The sequence below is a fragment of the Megalops cyprinoides genome, chromosome 6, assembly GCF_013368585.1.
Source record: "Megalops cyprinoides isolate fMegCyp1 chromosome 6, fMegCyp1.pri, whole genome shotgun sequence".
NCBI lineage: Eukaryota > Metazoa > Chordata > Actinopteri > Elopiformes > Megalopidae > Megalops > Megalops cyprinoides.
In genome coordinates, this window is record NC_050588.1 from 23,006,182 (window position 1) to 23,021,460 (window position 15,279).

The 15,279-nt window shown below is 36.5% G+C and overlaps 1 protein-coding gene across 3 annotated transcripts in view; it reads right to left on the reverse strand.

Moving 5' to 3' along the window:
• fhit (fragile histidine triad diadenosine triphosphatase) overlaps nt 1-15,279 on the reverse strand; it is a 227,972-nt gene that overhangs the window by 48,173 nt on the left and 164,520 nt on the right. For all 3 annotated transcript variants that reach the window (XM_036531595.1, XM_036531596.1, XM_036531594.1), the window contains exons 5-6: nt 7,460-7,605; nt 3,822-3,851 (exon numbers count right to left, since the gene is read on the reverse strand). In XM_036531595.1, the coding sequence (XP_036387488.1) occupies nt 3,822-3,851; nt 7,460-7,605 (176 nt within the window). The remainder of the gene's footprint in view (nt 1-3,821; nt 3,852-7,459; nt 7,606-15,279) is intronic.

A 15,279-nucleotide genomic window follows, 5' to 3' on the forward strand; every position in this document is an offset into this window, starting at 1 on the left:
TCTTCAATGCTTCAGATAGCCATACATGGAAAGATTCAAGCATGGTTTACAACTACTTGTATGGGAACAGCCATAATGCCACTTGATGGAATTTATGCTTGGGTGTAGATTTGCAGTTTTTATTTTTTATATAGCTGATCATTTCACATCATCAAAGGCAAAAAAAAAAAACATACAATTCAACAAGTTTTAAGGTTAGCACGGTAACTTCTCCTAGGGTGAAAATGTTCAGGGTGTATTAGGCAAACAATTTGCTGATGAGAAGCTCAGTCAAAATGGATTCTTTCATAAGCTTGGCATGAGAAAAATGAGGCTGGCATGGAATCACCTGTGGTTAAAAAGTGTTTGAAATGGTTTTGAAAGATAACCTTTACATTTAAAGCCCATGCAAAATAAGCAGTGACAGACAGATCTGTTTCGCCGCTCTCCTTCAGGCATCCCACCTCACCGACTGGTCTGGAACTGACGCAGATTTGGCATTTGTCAAGGAGAATGTAATTAGCATCTATCACAAACTCCCCTCCTGATAAGAAATCAAAAACGGTATGATGCTCCTGCAAATCTTTTGGAGGGGGCGGGGGGAAGAAATAAATAAAAGCGGCACTGTTTACCGGCTTTATTGACAGTGCCATTTTAAGCGCCCCTTTTTACACAAAGACAGATATCCCACTGTGAAGACAAAGTATACATCTAACATGCTTTAGGCGCTGGTGGTAAATACAGCAGGACACTTCTGAGTTTGCTCATGTCACGCTCCATCTGTGTAATGAAAGGCTTTTGACTTTAATGTGGTTTTCAGTGATTAAACATTTCTGCACTGGAGTCATTATCTAGGGAACAGGGAAGCATTTGAAGAGGGATATGCACACTTATTCAAAGGCCTTCTCATATGAGGGTATTTAGAATTCCAGCAAGGCTAACATGAAGGAGCTAATCCGGGACAGATTGCAAGATGCAAATATGAAAGTGCATTCTGATGCGATCTGGAGTGCTTAAAAAAAAACCCTGAAATACACACATCGCACTGCTGACCACAGTCAGCATGAGGTGTCAGTGGCTTCTTAGGCTAATTTGGAAAAATGGTGAGGGATTACAAGGGCAGACCAACTGACAGCACAAAGCAATTAGGGTCCAAAATCTTATCATAAATTACATCCACATATTATGTTCTACAAATGACTTTGAGAGTTGCCCCATATCATTCCTAACTTCTAATAAGCAAAATAAACAGAATCAATTATGTCTAATGTTAAAATAACTATACTGGAAAACTCCATGAAGCTTATCGGTGTTTAAGTTTGTGTGCGTTTTCCAGGAAACCCATAATATGTGACAGAAAATTTTTGTCCAAATATTTAAAGACCTGCGTATCCTGTTTCTGCAGTGGATATTTGATATGTCAAATTCTGTCGTAATTTTATGACGTTGATCCACAACCTTTTAATAAGATAAATGCTATTATAATTTTGTCTTTAATAAGATGATGCACATACCCTGCATCTAGATTTAAAAGTGAAAAAAGAAACCAAAGCACTTCAGATTTTATTAGACAAGATAATTAAAAGTATTTATGTTGACCAGGAATTAACTATGCAAGAGCACAGAAAATCACTGAAAAAAGTGCTTTATGCCTATAGAATGTTTTGTGCTCCCTTTTTCATAGGAAGGGTTGCTCAGCAATTTCCCTTTTAAAGTTAAAATAAGAGCTCATTATCTTCAAAAACATAAATGAATGGCTCTGTGTTATCTCTAATTTAACTTAAATTCCCTGTATATTTTGGAGACACCATATTTTCTCTTTACATACATACATATTGGCATGTCTATTCATTAAACATCTTGACAACATTTTCCCTTCTTTTTCTGGAGAAGTGTTGACAAGCAAGACAATTCTCAGTCCTTGTAGTTTCACCACTTTCATCACCTCACTTAAATTGCACAATTAACATTTCACTGTTGTGCCACTGATCGCAATGGCCACTGCTCTCACGGCAACCACTATAAATTTTAAATTAATATTGCAGTACAATTTAAAAATGAATGTGTGAACATTAGGCATGGAGTAATTAAAATAAGTACTGAGGTAATGAGTGTAAGACTTTTAAAAATTAAAGGGCAAAAAATGTATTCAAGAACTTAAGTGAAATTTGACTGTCTTCGTATAGGGGCAAGGCTATTTTTAAGAGGCTAATATCTTTTCCTTACCCCTTAGGCCACACTTAATGCACCATGACAGAGCTGTTGAATGCTCAGGAAGTCTTAATAATCAGCCAATCTGAAAATTAACCCATTCCCAGTGCACTTATAAAGTTTAAGTGACATCAGAGAGTCAAAGAAATTTTGGAATTAGGCAACTGGTCAACAAAATGAAGCCTGAATGCCAAATAATGGTTAAAGAAATAAAAAAGACTGGTTTGCTTTGAATATAAACTACAGCAAAACAGCTGCAGAAAAGGTATTGGATAAAATAATAAATCAAATAAATGGCTCTGAAGCAAAGGAAAAGAGAGATATTGATAAAATGATAAACCAGAGAAATGGCTCCAAAGAGGGTGAGTTCAAAGGAAGAATTTCATTGGATTTTTGTTTTTAGTGATGAGGATGACAGCTTTGGGGAGGACAGTGCAGTGCATCTAGAGCCTTTTAAATTTTATTTTCTACTGGATGGATCTGGTGGAAGATGATATTTACAGAGTTTTTATGTTTATTAACCTGTATGTTCTAGAGAAAGATATGATATAAAATTCATAAATTACTTTTTATGATCTGTAGTTTCAAATGCATTTGAGTAAAATGATACACAATATGTGAACCACGTCATACAATAACTATTTAAAATTCTCCTTAAGCATGAACAGATGACATGTTTTTATATTATCTTTGCTGAATACATGGAATCAAGTTGATGGAATTACAGTTCAGTGTATCACTGTGAACATTAAATAAATCTTTATTTCAGATCCATACTACTGATTAGGTTACATATTCAATGGCATTTAAAATAAAGCCTTTTTTGTATGTGTTTTGGTGCTATGTCTGTGTCTGTGCGGACAAAGCTTTTGCAAGGCTCATTTATCCATAATTTTTCGTGGAACTTTGTAAGCGCAACCTCACACGCTATAGAAGAGGAAATGCCAACTGGCATTTGGATTTTATATCCACTGTTTTCCACTTTCTAGCTCCTGTTTTCTCTCACTGGTCATTTTGAAGTCTCTCCAAGGCACTTCATGGTGAGCAGAAAGAGTGAAATTGATCAAACTGTTCTACTTAACATACCCTAAAACAGGTATTGAGGCTTCATGAACCCAAAAATAGGGGTGACTGACCAGTGACTGAGCAATCTGGACCAATTGGACTGTTTTGCTGTTGAGCAAAGTCTTTTGATTGATCTATACAAATCAGGGTTTGACAGCAAAGCACAGTTCTACCCATGACAAAGACCATGACTCCTTACTTTCTACATTGTACATTGTGATATGATGTCATAGGTGGTTGCCACCAGTCCTAATGGACAGATTATTTTGTTGCATACTATTCTGCTTTTGTTATGATATTCTATGATGGAAACCTAATTTCCTCTCTTCTGACATACAGAGTTCATTGTTCAAAGACAAGGCATAACTCACTCCAAAGTCCAAAAGGTGTGCCACCCCATCTTTCCATCAAGACAAAAGTATTTTAAAACCAGCCAGTACATAAATAATTGATATGCTCCAAGAGTTTGGGACCCGCAAATGAAATACAATGATTATTTAATATGATATAACTGTCAGAGCGGTTTCCATAATGTATTCAAAGGAAGTGCATTATTAAGTGCTCACCTTCACGGTCTGTCCGGCTTCAGGGCCATCCTGATGGGGACAAAACGAGATAATTACATACCGTCGGGAATTCAGGAATATTTTGTTAATAATTCAACAGGATTTTAATTTCAGATGAATCACAGTGCTTCCACATCACGGTGTGAATCTTAAATTTTTTTACGGTGGGTAGGAGTAAATTTCAGTCCATGTCTCCCTGCCTTTGCTTTTTCACTGGTGTAACACTGTTGAATAAGAAACAGCGTATTACAAACATTTACTCACAGACCTGGAATTGTTCTCCGCAGTCTTACACTATTTGGAATTTAATTTACAAAACAACTGCATCAGATAGATTAGAGATCCATGGAAAATTTCACTGTGTGTATACAGTAGTTACACACAAGTGAAGAGTAAACATATACTCACTGAATACATTTATACATTGGTTATAAAAGGAACTCACATCCACATTCTGATGAATAACAGCATGTCATTAAGTTATTACATGTAAACACTTACAATGTCATATACTATACAGCTGTTTTTACCTGTACAGATGTCTTTGGATAAATATAGCTTTATAATTAGCTACTTTCAAAATATCATATATTCACATCAAGGGGCCAATTTGCATACATGTGCATAAACCCCACTTAAGTGCTTCCACAGAGAGTTGAACACCTCGGTTACTATTAAGCGCATTCAGACATCAGCAGCTTAAGGTCCCATGTGGGAGATGCAGGTTTGGGGTGGTATTTGTCCAAAATGAGTGCAGCTTGGTCAAAATGAGACTTTAAGTCTCTTATCTCTCCGAATCTTGTGCATGAAATAGTAGAATGTGCCACAGTGGCCATCCCATGTAACAACAACATTGTTAGTAATCGGAGAGGCAAAGTGCAGTGAAAATAAACAAAAATCAGAGTTTATCTCTGTTGTATTTTACCACACGACAGTTGTTCAGAAATTGCACAATTTTCTCTCTGAGGTCCGAAACATTTTGGTAGCCACCTAGTAAATTGTCCAGTGGTTTGTCAGTTGTTTTCTTATGCTGTATGACCTATGTCATGTCCTGCAACCATTTTAATGTTTGCTGCTTTTTAAAAATAATAATAAAAAAAAATCATGATATGATCCTACATAAATGGATACATAGATAGATACAGTTGTTAAGGGAGAGGATACAGTCAGCTCAGCTGAAAATGCAGGAAGAAGCTAGCTAGCAAATATAAAAGAAATTAGTTTTACTTTAATGGATATAATTTAATACAGTAATACAGTAGGGCAAAACTTGTCAATTTAGTCACAGAAATATTCACTTTAATTGAAACGGCAGCTTATTAGTTAGCTAGTTTGGATTGACTATATTAAATAGCCAACATTTAGGCTTAACAGAACCATAATATCAGATAGCAAACAAAAAGATGTCAGACAGGGCATAATGCCATGAGAGAGCTGACACAATTGTACCATAGCAGTTGGATAGGATCACTTTGCAAACTAGCTAGCTAACTGTTGATCTGAACAGCTAACTGACCAGAGACAACCTCCTCTCCATCAGTATCCATGTGCTTACACTAGTTCCTGTGTGGGATATTATAATGTCCTCAAAAAAAATCCTCCACACTTACACTGGTTCATGTTAATAATTCAAAAATGCATTAAAATATTACAATGAATATGGCTGGTATGTATAAACAAACTGAAATATTGCTTTTGCTGTACTTTTTTATATTTTTATATTTTGTATATTCATATATTTATGTTCAATAAATAATGTGACAAAAACTTTGTTCTAAGTGTGCTGTTTTTTTTTTCCTTTTTAAGTCCTTTTTAAAAATATTTGATACTGACATTTTGAACTTGGAACTTTTTATGCAGAAGTATTGAAAAGGCTCATCTTGGTTCCAGAACTGATTTATCTTCTCAAAGTATCCGCTCAGCTTTTTCAGTTTACAGTGTCTTGTGGCTTGTGTTCTGCAATGAGGGCTAGTAACTACTAGACAAAATCTATTGTCCACCAAACACCAAATTTATTCACAGTAGGCAATTTTGTACCACCCATTTTAAGAACTAATGTGGGTAAGTAAATTAAATCTAAATCCCAAAAAATGACAAATGCATAAGTGAGTGTGCGCAAAAAAAAAAAAAAAGAAAAAAATGCTCTGCACCCTTGAGTCTGAATCAGCCCCAAATGCAGAAGCTGGTCATGATGAAAGACACCTCATTTGTAAAACAAAAAAACAGAGAAGGAAATAACAATCTTAAACTAACATATGAAAATATCACACAGATGGAGTAAATATGAGTGTAAATAAAAATAAAAAATTTGCCTTTTACCTTGAATGGAATACCGTTAAGAAACATTAACATATGTATCACCCCAGTGCGAAAAGCAGCTTTAATTCTTGTTCTGTGGCTCTGGACAGTATATTAAAGAATCAAATTCAGTTTAAGGTCAAATGAAATTATATAAAAATGCAAATGAGTCAGAAAAAATGTGTTATTTTACTGTGTGTCAGGCTATGCTGCTATGCAGAGGATGTCATCTGGGAATTGTCATATAAGCATTACGCAATAGACCAGTGTATTTTTGAAGGGTATCCTTGCTGCGGTCTGCTGTCTGAACTCACAACAGTACAAGTTCCTGTGTTATTCCAGCAGGTGGTGTCCTTCTTTTAAATCTAAATAGGATGGGTCTTTATTTGGGTCTGATTATAATATTCAAAACAGTTGAACCCATTGCGAAATGATACTCCAGCCATCATGCTCTCATGTATGTTTATACATTTACAAATACTGGAACTGTATAATGCAGAATGTAACATTAATAGAAGTATTTCATCAGTTTAATCTACACACCTCAAGCTAATGACAAGACACATTCCCTCACACACACACACACACACACACACACACACACACACAAAACAAACACCATACTGTTACAAACAGATCAGTAATCCCCAATGAACAACAAGATACAGATCTGAGTTTTGTCAAGCATTTACCTAAGAATCGCAAACCATCCTGTAAGTAAAATATGTACACATGCACATACACTGACATGAGTTCTTCCTACAACAGAAACCCTGAACATCTCCTGTGTTTCATTTGTCTGTAAGTTTTATACATAAACAATGAAATAAATCCATTCTTAAACTGGGATTTTTTTCTGAACTGGACCTATATCTACAAGTTTACATTTTATTATAATAGCACTCTGCAAAAAACATGAGTCACTCCTGCTCAATCTGGTCATGCATAGATTGCCATGACAACAGATCAATAACTCAAATATTTCACAATAGAATTCTGCTCTTCATCAATGATCTTTTTTTTCTTTTTTGCCCTCTTTCAGTCATCATTTCAAAATAAAATTTTAAGGCAACACATTCTGTCACAGATGTTCATTAGCCTTGAATTTTACATTGTGCAGAATGGACACAGCGGAGGGGACCTGGTGGCAGTGGTGATTGAATATGTAGTTTTTCTATAGAGAAATCAGATTCCTGAGAGACAAGGAAACATCATCACACTTTTCAAACTTCAGATTGTACAAGCTGATTAGCCAGATGGAGGATGTATCCAATAATCCCTTTAGCTGAGCCTGGCCTGCGTTACTAAACCTCGCCCCCTTGTTGCTGTGTATGATGTACCTGGATGGCAATAGTCAAAGAGGAAGCCTGGAAGTGTCTCTCCACGATGTTGGCCACCCTCTGTGTCGTCCTGAATAAGTCGGCCACCTCATCTGGACCTAGGTCACGGAAGCGATCAACAACACGGAGAGGACAAACAAGCACATCTGAACGAGGAGAGGTAAAGGAAAACGAACGAGGGGCCCAAGCAGCAGAAAGAAGTACAGATGTAGAATCAATGGAATCAGTTGGATAAATGCGCTCCACGATCAACACTAGTTCACCCAGCATGGTGCCCTGAATGGATGTGCACATAGGGGTTCACTAACCAAAGCTTGGTGATCACAAGGAAACACTGCTTGTGGAGCATGTGGAGATCTGAAGCAATCTAACATGATTCACATTAAGCAGAGACATGGTCAAGTGAGAATACTGTTTCCTCAATGCAACTGAATGGAGAGAAAACTTTAATTAGTTTTCAGTGATTTATTTGTTCTGAGTTTTATTCATATTTCTTTGTTTATCTGGAGTTACCTGTAAAATAAGAGGACATTTTAGATAAAAGTTCATCTGTGGTCAGCCTAACCCAGGGCTTCAAGTAAGCAACCAATCTGCTTTGGACCAGCTAGCATACTCTCTTCTACTTAAAATATTACAGATTGCTCTATAAAAATAAAATTGTTCTTTGCAATTTCAGTCCCTGCCTCTTCTGTTAACCTTGATTTAGTAAGCAGATAAGCCAAGTAAAATATTAATGAAAGACAGGTAAGACAGACAGGTAAGAAAGACAGTTGTTGGGACACCAGTAATTCTACAATCCTAACCTGTGAGTTAGAAGTCTTGTTAGCTATGATCAGATACCAACACTGCATTTATGACTCCCCAGTTCCACATCATTATTATTCTGAATATCATTCAGCATTTTAAATACAGGTTGAATAAAAGTAGCATTGGTGACACTGATGAATAATTCCACTTAGCATTTCTGTTTTAGCTACGTGGTCTCTTGGTTTTAAGAGACGATGAATTCCACCATGATGAAGCTTGTGTCACAGCATAGCCTGTCTGTAGCAGCTTTGGTCATTAGCACTCTGTTTAGTTTGAGCAGTGCTTGTGTGTTGCTGGCCTAGTTCACCCCACAGCCTGCAGACAGAGCTGAGAGAGAGAGAGGAGTTCAGGGGGGAACTGTCTACTGCCCCTCTGCATACTGTCAAACCTGAGCCTGACACTGAAAAGATTGGGGAGGCCAGACTGAACCAAACAATACCAAACTTCAAAAAGGGGATGTCTCACTCACTCGAGCATGAGAGTATTCCCCTAGAGCTATCATTGGCTCCTCATATGGCTTCCCATCGCAGGTTTCTGAAGCGAGGAGGGGAAAATAAGTTGCATGCACATGGGCAGGCTTAGTGTTATCTTCTTTAGATTCTATATGGATATGGGAGGAGGGATATGGGAGGAGGGAAAGACACAGAATGGGGGGGTGGGGGTGGAGGTCTTTTGTCTCATGAGGAAACTTGTCAACACAGTGCCAGACTCTACAGTAAGGTGGTCAGGCAGGTGAAATTATATTTTATGATGTCTGACACCTATTATTGAATTTTCCTTTTTTGAATAATAATGATAATCACTCAAATGCGCTTTTACTCAGTTGCTGTGCATTGCTCCTATAACTGTGACCAGCTCTCTTCTGTCATAGTTTAGCAGCAAACAGCTCTCCTCCACGACAATGCAACAGTGAGCAGCTCTGATCGGCTCCAACATTTCTGAATGGATGCAAGGGGGGTAGCAGTAGTCAGTTTTTTCTTGCATAAACAATAAGAAACTGTACAATAATCAAGTAGAACACAATAAATATGACGGCTTTATCATTCAGAGCCATAACAAAGCTCCTTTGATGTCAGACAGATGAGATGTGTAGGAAAAAAATGGAACTGAATCCAAACAAAGCCTTGATGATTTCAGAGAGTGTAGTCTGAATTCTTACTGAACTTTTATTGTCAAAAAACAGCAAACAGGTTTCACCAAAGTAGCTGATCTACAGATTTTGTATATTTTTGTTCGGGTTTACAGTACTTTTGACAAAGTAATTAAATTCTGCACTTCAACACTGGAACTCCAAGGTTAGCTCTAAATGAATGGTTCTTCATGAAAAATGCTTTTGTTGTTTAAGACCCTGCCCACTAAAGCATTGTTCTCTCCAAAAAGGCAATTAAGCTTAAGTGTTTGGGTAATTATCATACTTTATTCATGATGTTCTACCTTGATTTCAGACAAAGGAGCACAGAGAAGCATGAGTACCTCACAAACAATAGCATTAAACATACATAGAAAAATGCACTACGTGCTGAGGCTCTGTATGTCTCCTTTCAAAACCAGGTTTTCAGTTAAAAATTTGAAAATGCTTTATATATGTAAAGCTTACATAAAACATTTTTGAAGGGTGGTGGTGGTGGTGGGTGGGTTGACAGCCATTCTGTGCTATACTGGGTTTAGTTTAGTTTAGTTAAAACAAGACAAGAGACCTTGTAAAAACAAGATACTGCTATAAGTGGTGGCTGTAGACCAGTAGGGGGAAGTCTGGACCAAGTGGGCGAGAAATTCCCCAGTGCGGTGACAGAAGGCATAGCTGCTGAAGATGTTTGCACAGAATGGCTGCCACACATCACTCAAAACGGCTTGAAATTTACATTTACATTTACATTTATTTATTTAGCAGACGCTTTTATCCAAAGCGACTTACAAAAGTGCATACAGTAGGTACAGCGACAGTACGGGGACAGGATGTGTACAGTTCCACAGTGAGACAGTTCTCAGCTGAGAGCAAGGTCTGTTTGAGGACGCAGTACTATCAGATTTTTACAATTACAGCCTAAAGGGCAACTAGTACGATATACTTTCGAACGGCAAACTTCAACAACTTCAAACGGCACAATGAGCGTCAGGGTTAAGGCGGCAACAAGAGACAAAATTTAAAAGCACAATTTAAAAAGCACAGCAATTTACGACAGCACTGATGGGCGAATTTAAGGTGCTATATTTAGGTAGACCAATATTGTTGTTGCTGCTGTTGTTTTTGTTGTTGTGGTTATTGCAGGTATTGATGATGATCATGATAAGCATTATTTTTATTCAAAATCTTAATTGAAAAGTTCAGAAATGTGGTAAGGCATTCCATAGTTTACACAGAGTTCACTTAAACAACTTGTGCAGTAAAACAGATGGTAAAAACAAGAGCGTTTATGATTTGTTTTGGGCAAAATAACCTACATAAGAGTAATGGGGAAAAAATGAAAACACCATCTGCAAATCTAAATTTCATACCGCACAGTAAAACTGACCTCACACCAACTACAACAAAACAAGATGGCATGCTGAAAATGAAAGTGAAAATGAAGAAGAGAACAATGAGTCTGAATTTCAACTTCAAAAATTTTTGGTCAGAATCCGCCAACTCAGAAGTCTGAGCACAACACAGAACTCCCAAATGAAAAGACCCAGAGAGACAGAGAGACAAATTATCAGAATATCAATGGATCTGATGAAAGACAGATAAGTCCATTTGAATTGGAAATTGGTGACCGATTCAGATAAGAATCTCCACGTCAGTGAAGGGGAGTTGATAAAAATCCCACAATTTTACTATCCCCAGGAGATAACAAGCATTTTCCAAACTTCATTTTCCCAGCATGGAAACATTAGCATAAGCAAATTAATTAAATGGGACAAATCGATTTGTCATATATTAAAAATCTGCTCAAATAGGTCTTTAATATTACATAAAAATTGTAAGTTGTAGTGCAGGGAAACAAGTAGACATAGTAAAACATGTTTTTTTCTACTTTCTACTTTTTCTACTGAATGCATAATTCAGGAATAAAGTAGTATGATTTGCAAGCAAACAAAATTTTAAAAATCAGAGTGCATAAAAAAAGCTTTGTTTTGCTTAAAGATGAAATGCCACATGCAGGTGTGATATCATAGGTATATTCCTACCATGTATTACAACAACTGACGATGGATCTGTGGTTCAAATATACTCATTTACACTTATCTTTAATTAACTAAAATAACATTAAATGCACATGGATGATTTAACAGTAATTCCCTGAAGAGTCTCTCACCAAGAGTGAATCTCAGAAAAGAACAAGGCCTCACTGAGATCGTGGCCTTCCACAAACAAATCAGGTAATGACATGACTGGTGTTTCTTTTGATTGTCAGTGGATATTCCACAGTCCCCTATTCTGAATCTTTACAAAAATGAAATGAATGATGTGTTGATGATCTAAGAGTATCGCTGCTTTGAATTGATGTATAAATCAGGATGAAAGTGTAGAATAATGCTTAAGAAACTAGATTACAGTAAAGAGTTGTTTGGGTGTGTGTCTGTATGGTGCTTGTATATTGAATTACTTCAGTATACATTCAGATTTACAAATGGAAAGTACTAAACCTGTATCTTGCCCATTGCTACTATACTGTACACTGCCAATATGTTGAATTACTTCAGTATACAGTACATTCATTTTAGAAGTGGAAGTTACTATGCCTTACACATTTGTACTACACTATGCAATGCTACTGTACTATATTACTTTAGTATATGCTCAAACATATAAATTAATAATGTGTCCCTGAACAGTACAAAATCATAGAGAGCATCGACCAAATGAATAGTCCTTTGATACAGTGAATATGCATGGTATTAAGTGTTGGTATTAAGAAAACTCTGTTGTTTTGAACATGTTAATTTTTTGTTGATTTATTTTTTTTTTTTTTGAGTCAAACAATAATCTGTGTCTCTGAAACCAGACCCAGTGAATGATTCTTTAAAGAAAAAATCAAACAGACTTTGGGAAACATGGACAATGATAAGAATGGAGAAGATCCAAGTAAATGAATTGCTTCCAGAAGCCTCTGAGCACAAGTATCTTGTTGCAAACTGAGTTAGTAATGCAATCAATGGGGTATTCCACAGAAATCTCACCGATGCACTGAGAGGCTAAACTAACAGTAAAATCACCCTGTCTCTTTTTTTTGTATTCGCCCGTACCGATTCTGGTGATATGACTCAGTCAGTTTATGCAATATGATTTATGTACAGTTCTGGTTTGTACAAAAAATATGAAATGGTTTTTCAGTTACATAAATACCATCTGTGGTTTCAATATCCATATTATGGATGGATGGAAATGTGCTAGACATGGCTATTGATCCATTGCCCGATGGATCACTTTTTCTCATTCGAAAAACACTACATGACACACCAAAGTCACGCTTGGAGAATTTATCAGAGTTGTCACATCCAACAGGTTAACCTAAACCTTCTCTTAGCAGAAGGGACCACAAAATCTGTACCAAGGGAAAATACATGACACTATTATGCCACATTAGAGAAGTAAACTGGTAATAAATTTCTCGAATCAGCTTTAAAAACAAAAGCACAATAGTACAACTGTCATGTTGAAATTTCAAATAAAAACATGAGTCCAATATGAGAAAAATCACTGTGTCTTTGTCTATCACAGCATGATGCCTACATTTGAGGGGAATTCCTCTCTGAGGCCCAAATGATCCATCTGCTCTTTTTTGCTGGCCATATACTGTCAAGAAATTAGATATGATATCATCTGATTCTGTCTTTGTCACTGAGGATGAGAAATTAGGGCCCTTCTTCAAACGCTTTCTGCTTGCTCTGAAATGTGTATCTCTTTATGGACATAGAACTTCATATTACAATGCTACCAGACTCATAGGTCGTCTTATTTCATTTGAGATTATTTTAGTGTCACATGAAAATTAACCGGGGAATCTTTTATGCTTATTATAGTTCAAAGTCACATGACATCCAAACATTCAACAGTATATTAACATGTATAGTCTGGTTAATCATTTAAGATTACACAAAACCAGTAATGAAAGAATAATTATGATATTTCTTATTAACTATAAATATTGCAAGATAATTATAATTCAAATTCATGCTAAATCTTAATTAAATATGTATCCCTTTTTCAGAAATATGCTTACATTCAGAAATATGCACACTGCAAGTTTATTTTAAAGCCAATAACCTGGAGTTACATGGGGTTGACTAATCAACGGTCAATGACAATGCCCTCATTAATGTGCCATTGTGACAGCGAACCACTCACTGTGTACCTTTTTAACTAAGAAATGCACACAGAAATAGAGGAGGCAATGGCCAAATAAGAAAAATAATTACTTGGGAAAAACACAAATTGGTAAACAACAGAAGCAGCAACAGCAGCAACAGCAACATGTTAATTGTTGTTTTCATCTGGAGTCAGGAAGATCAAGTAAATTGCTTTCTATAGCCTGCTGTCTGGCGAGACAGAGGGCTTAATTTAAGATTAGAGAGGAATGTCTGCTGTCTCTAAAACTGGAATCCTCACAGAAGAAGAACAACAGTATAGCAAATGAACTATCCTTTTTTAAAGTCTGTCTGAGAGGAAAATGGCAAGAAAAAATGTGACTGGCTAATGCCTTTATAACATATGATTACTGTGCTATCATTCCTTATTGAATTACCGTACATATCCATCTCAATGTAAATAACACTGACCAACAACACTGCTTCCAAATTATTCTTTAACTACAATTTCAAACATAAACACATCAGAGAAAAATGTTTGATGAAAAAAAAAAAACTCACTATTAATTCCTTTTTTACCTGATAAAATTAGGTATAACCGATTTTCGGAGGCAAACAAAATGCATAAATACTCAAGGTGGCCCGGGGATTTAACATATCTAATTTACAGCCACTAAATACTTCTTCACGTAAGAAGGTGCCGTCTGGTGCTGTGTGAGCCAATTCGATCTCCATCTCTCTGAGGAGATGAGCTAAATTCAGTTTTCTCCACCTGCAGATGGGAACTGGTGGTGCAGACGATAAACCCATTCTGATCCTATCATTATCTGCCATAACAGTTATTTGGACGCCTTTTATCTAATACACTCCCAGTTCTCCCGGTGTGTAATAAGAACAAGGCAAGTAGATTGCTTTTACATTGCAAATGCAATCACTTCTTTGAGGGAAAACATCTGCCCAGAACGTTATCATTTCTACTGTAATACTGGTTTTGGCTGGAGCCAAGTTAAAGATGACTTTCCCCCCACCATCAGCACCACCACACCCCCAACCCTATTTCAATATTCTTGGAAAATTGAGTAACTACATTAAGAGGCTAGAAAATAAATAAATAAATGACACAGAGACAACTGGGTCCTAGACCTCTTGATTAGAATGAGATGTGAGGGTCCTAGAGAATTGTGTAGGTTCAATATTGTAGTGTCAGCTGCAATCACTGATTGCAATATATATCACATTAATTTTTGATAACGTTTTTTAGTCTTACCAAAATCTTGAAACTTGCTTGATGTTATATGTTTACCTAGAATAAAATCTTATCCTTGTTGATAAGACATAACAGCAGTGTTCCTGCCAGGATTCAAACCTGCAATCTTCTGGTTAAAAGGCCATAGCTACAACCAGTGTGGCTTATAATGCAGCCGAAGAATGGTGTTAGAATAAGATGCATTACAGTACACAAAAGTGAAATGTGCAGATGAGGTACATAGCCGTAAAATATCAGTAGAACAGGGATGTTCAAAATGATAACTCAAAAACAGTGAGTAATGACAGACACATTCAAAGATAACGTGGCCCAACTCTTACAAAATTTTTTAGGAATGTCCTATCTGCGTGAGCAGAAAGCCTAGTGGCTTGAGTAACATCATAAAAAACCCCATTTGAAAGATGAAATTTTTCAACGTGACCCCATGCATGTTTCTGGCATTTCACAGTACTGCTGT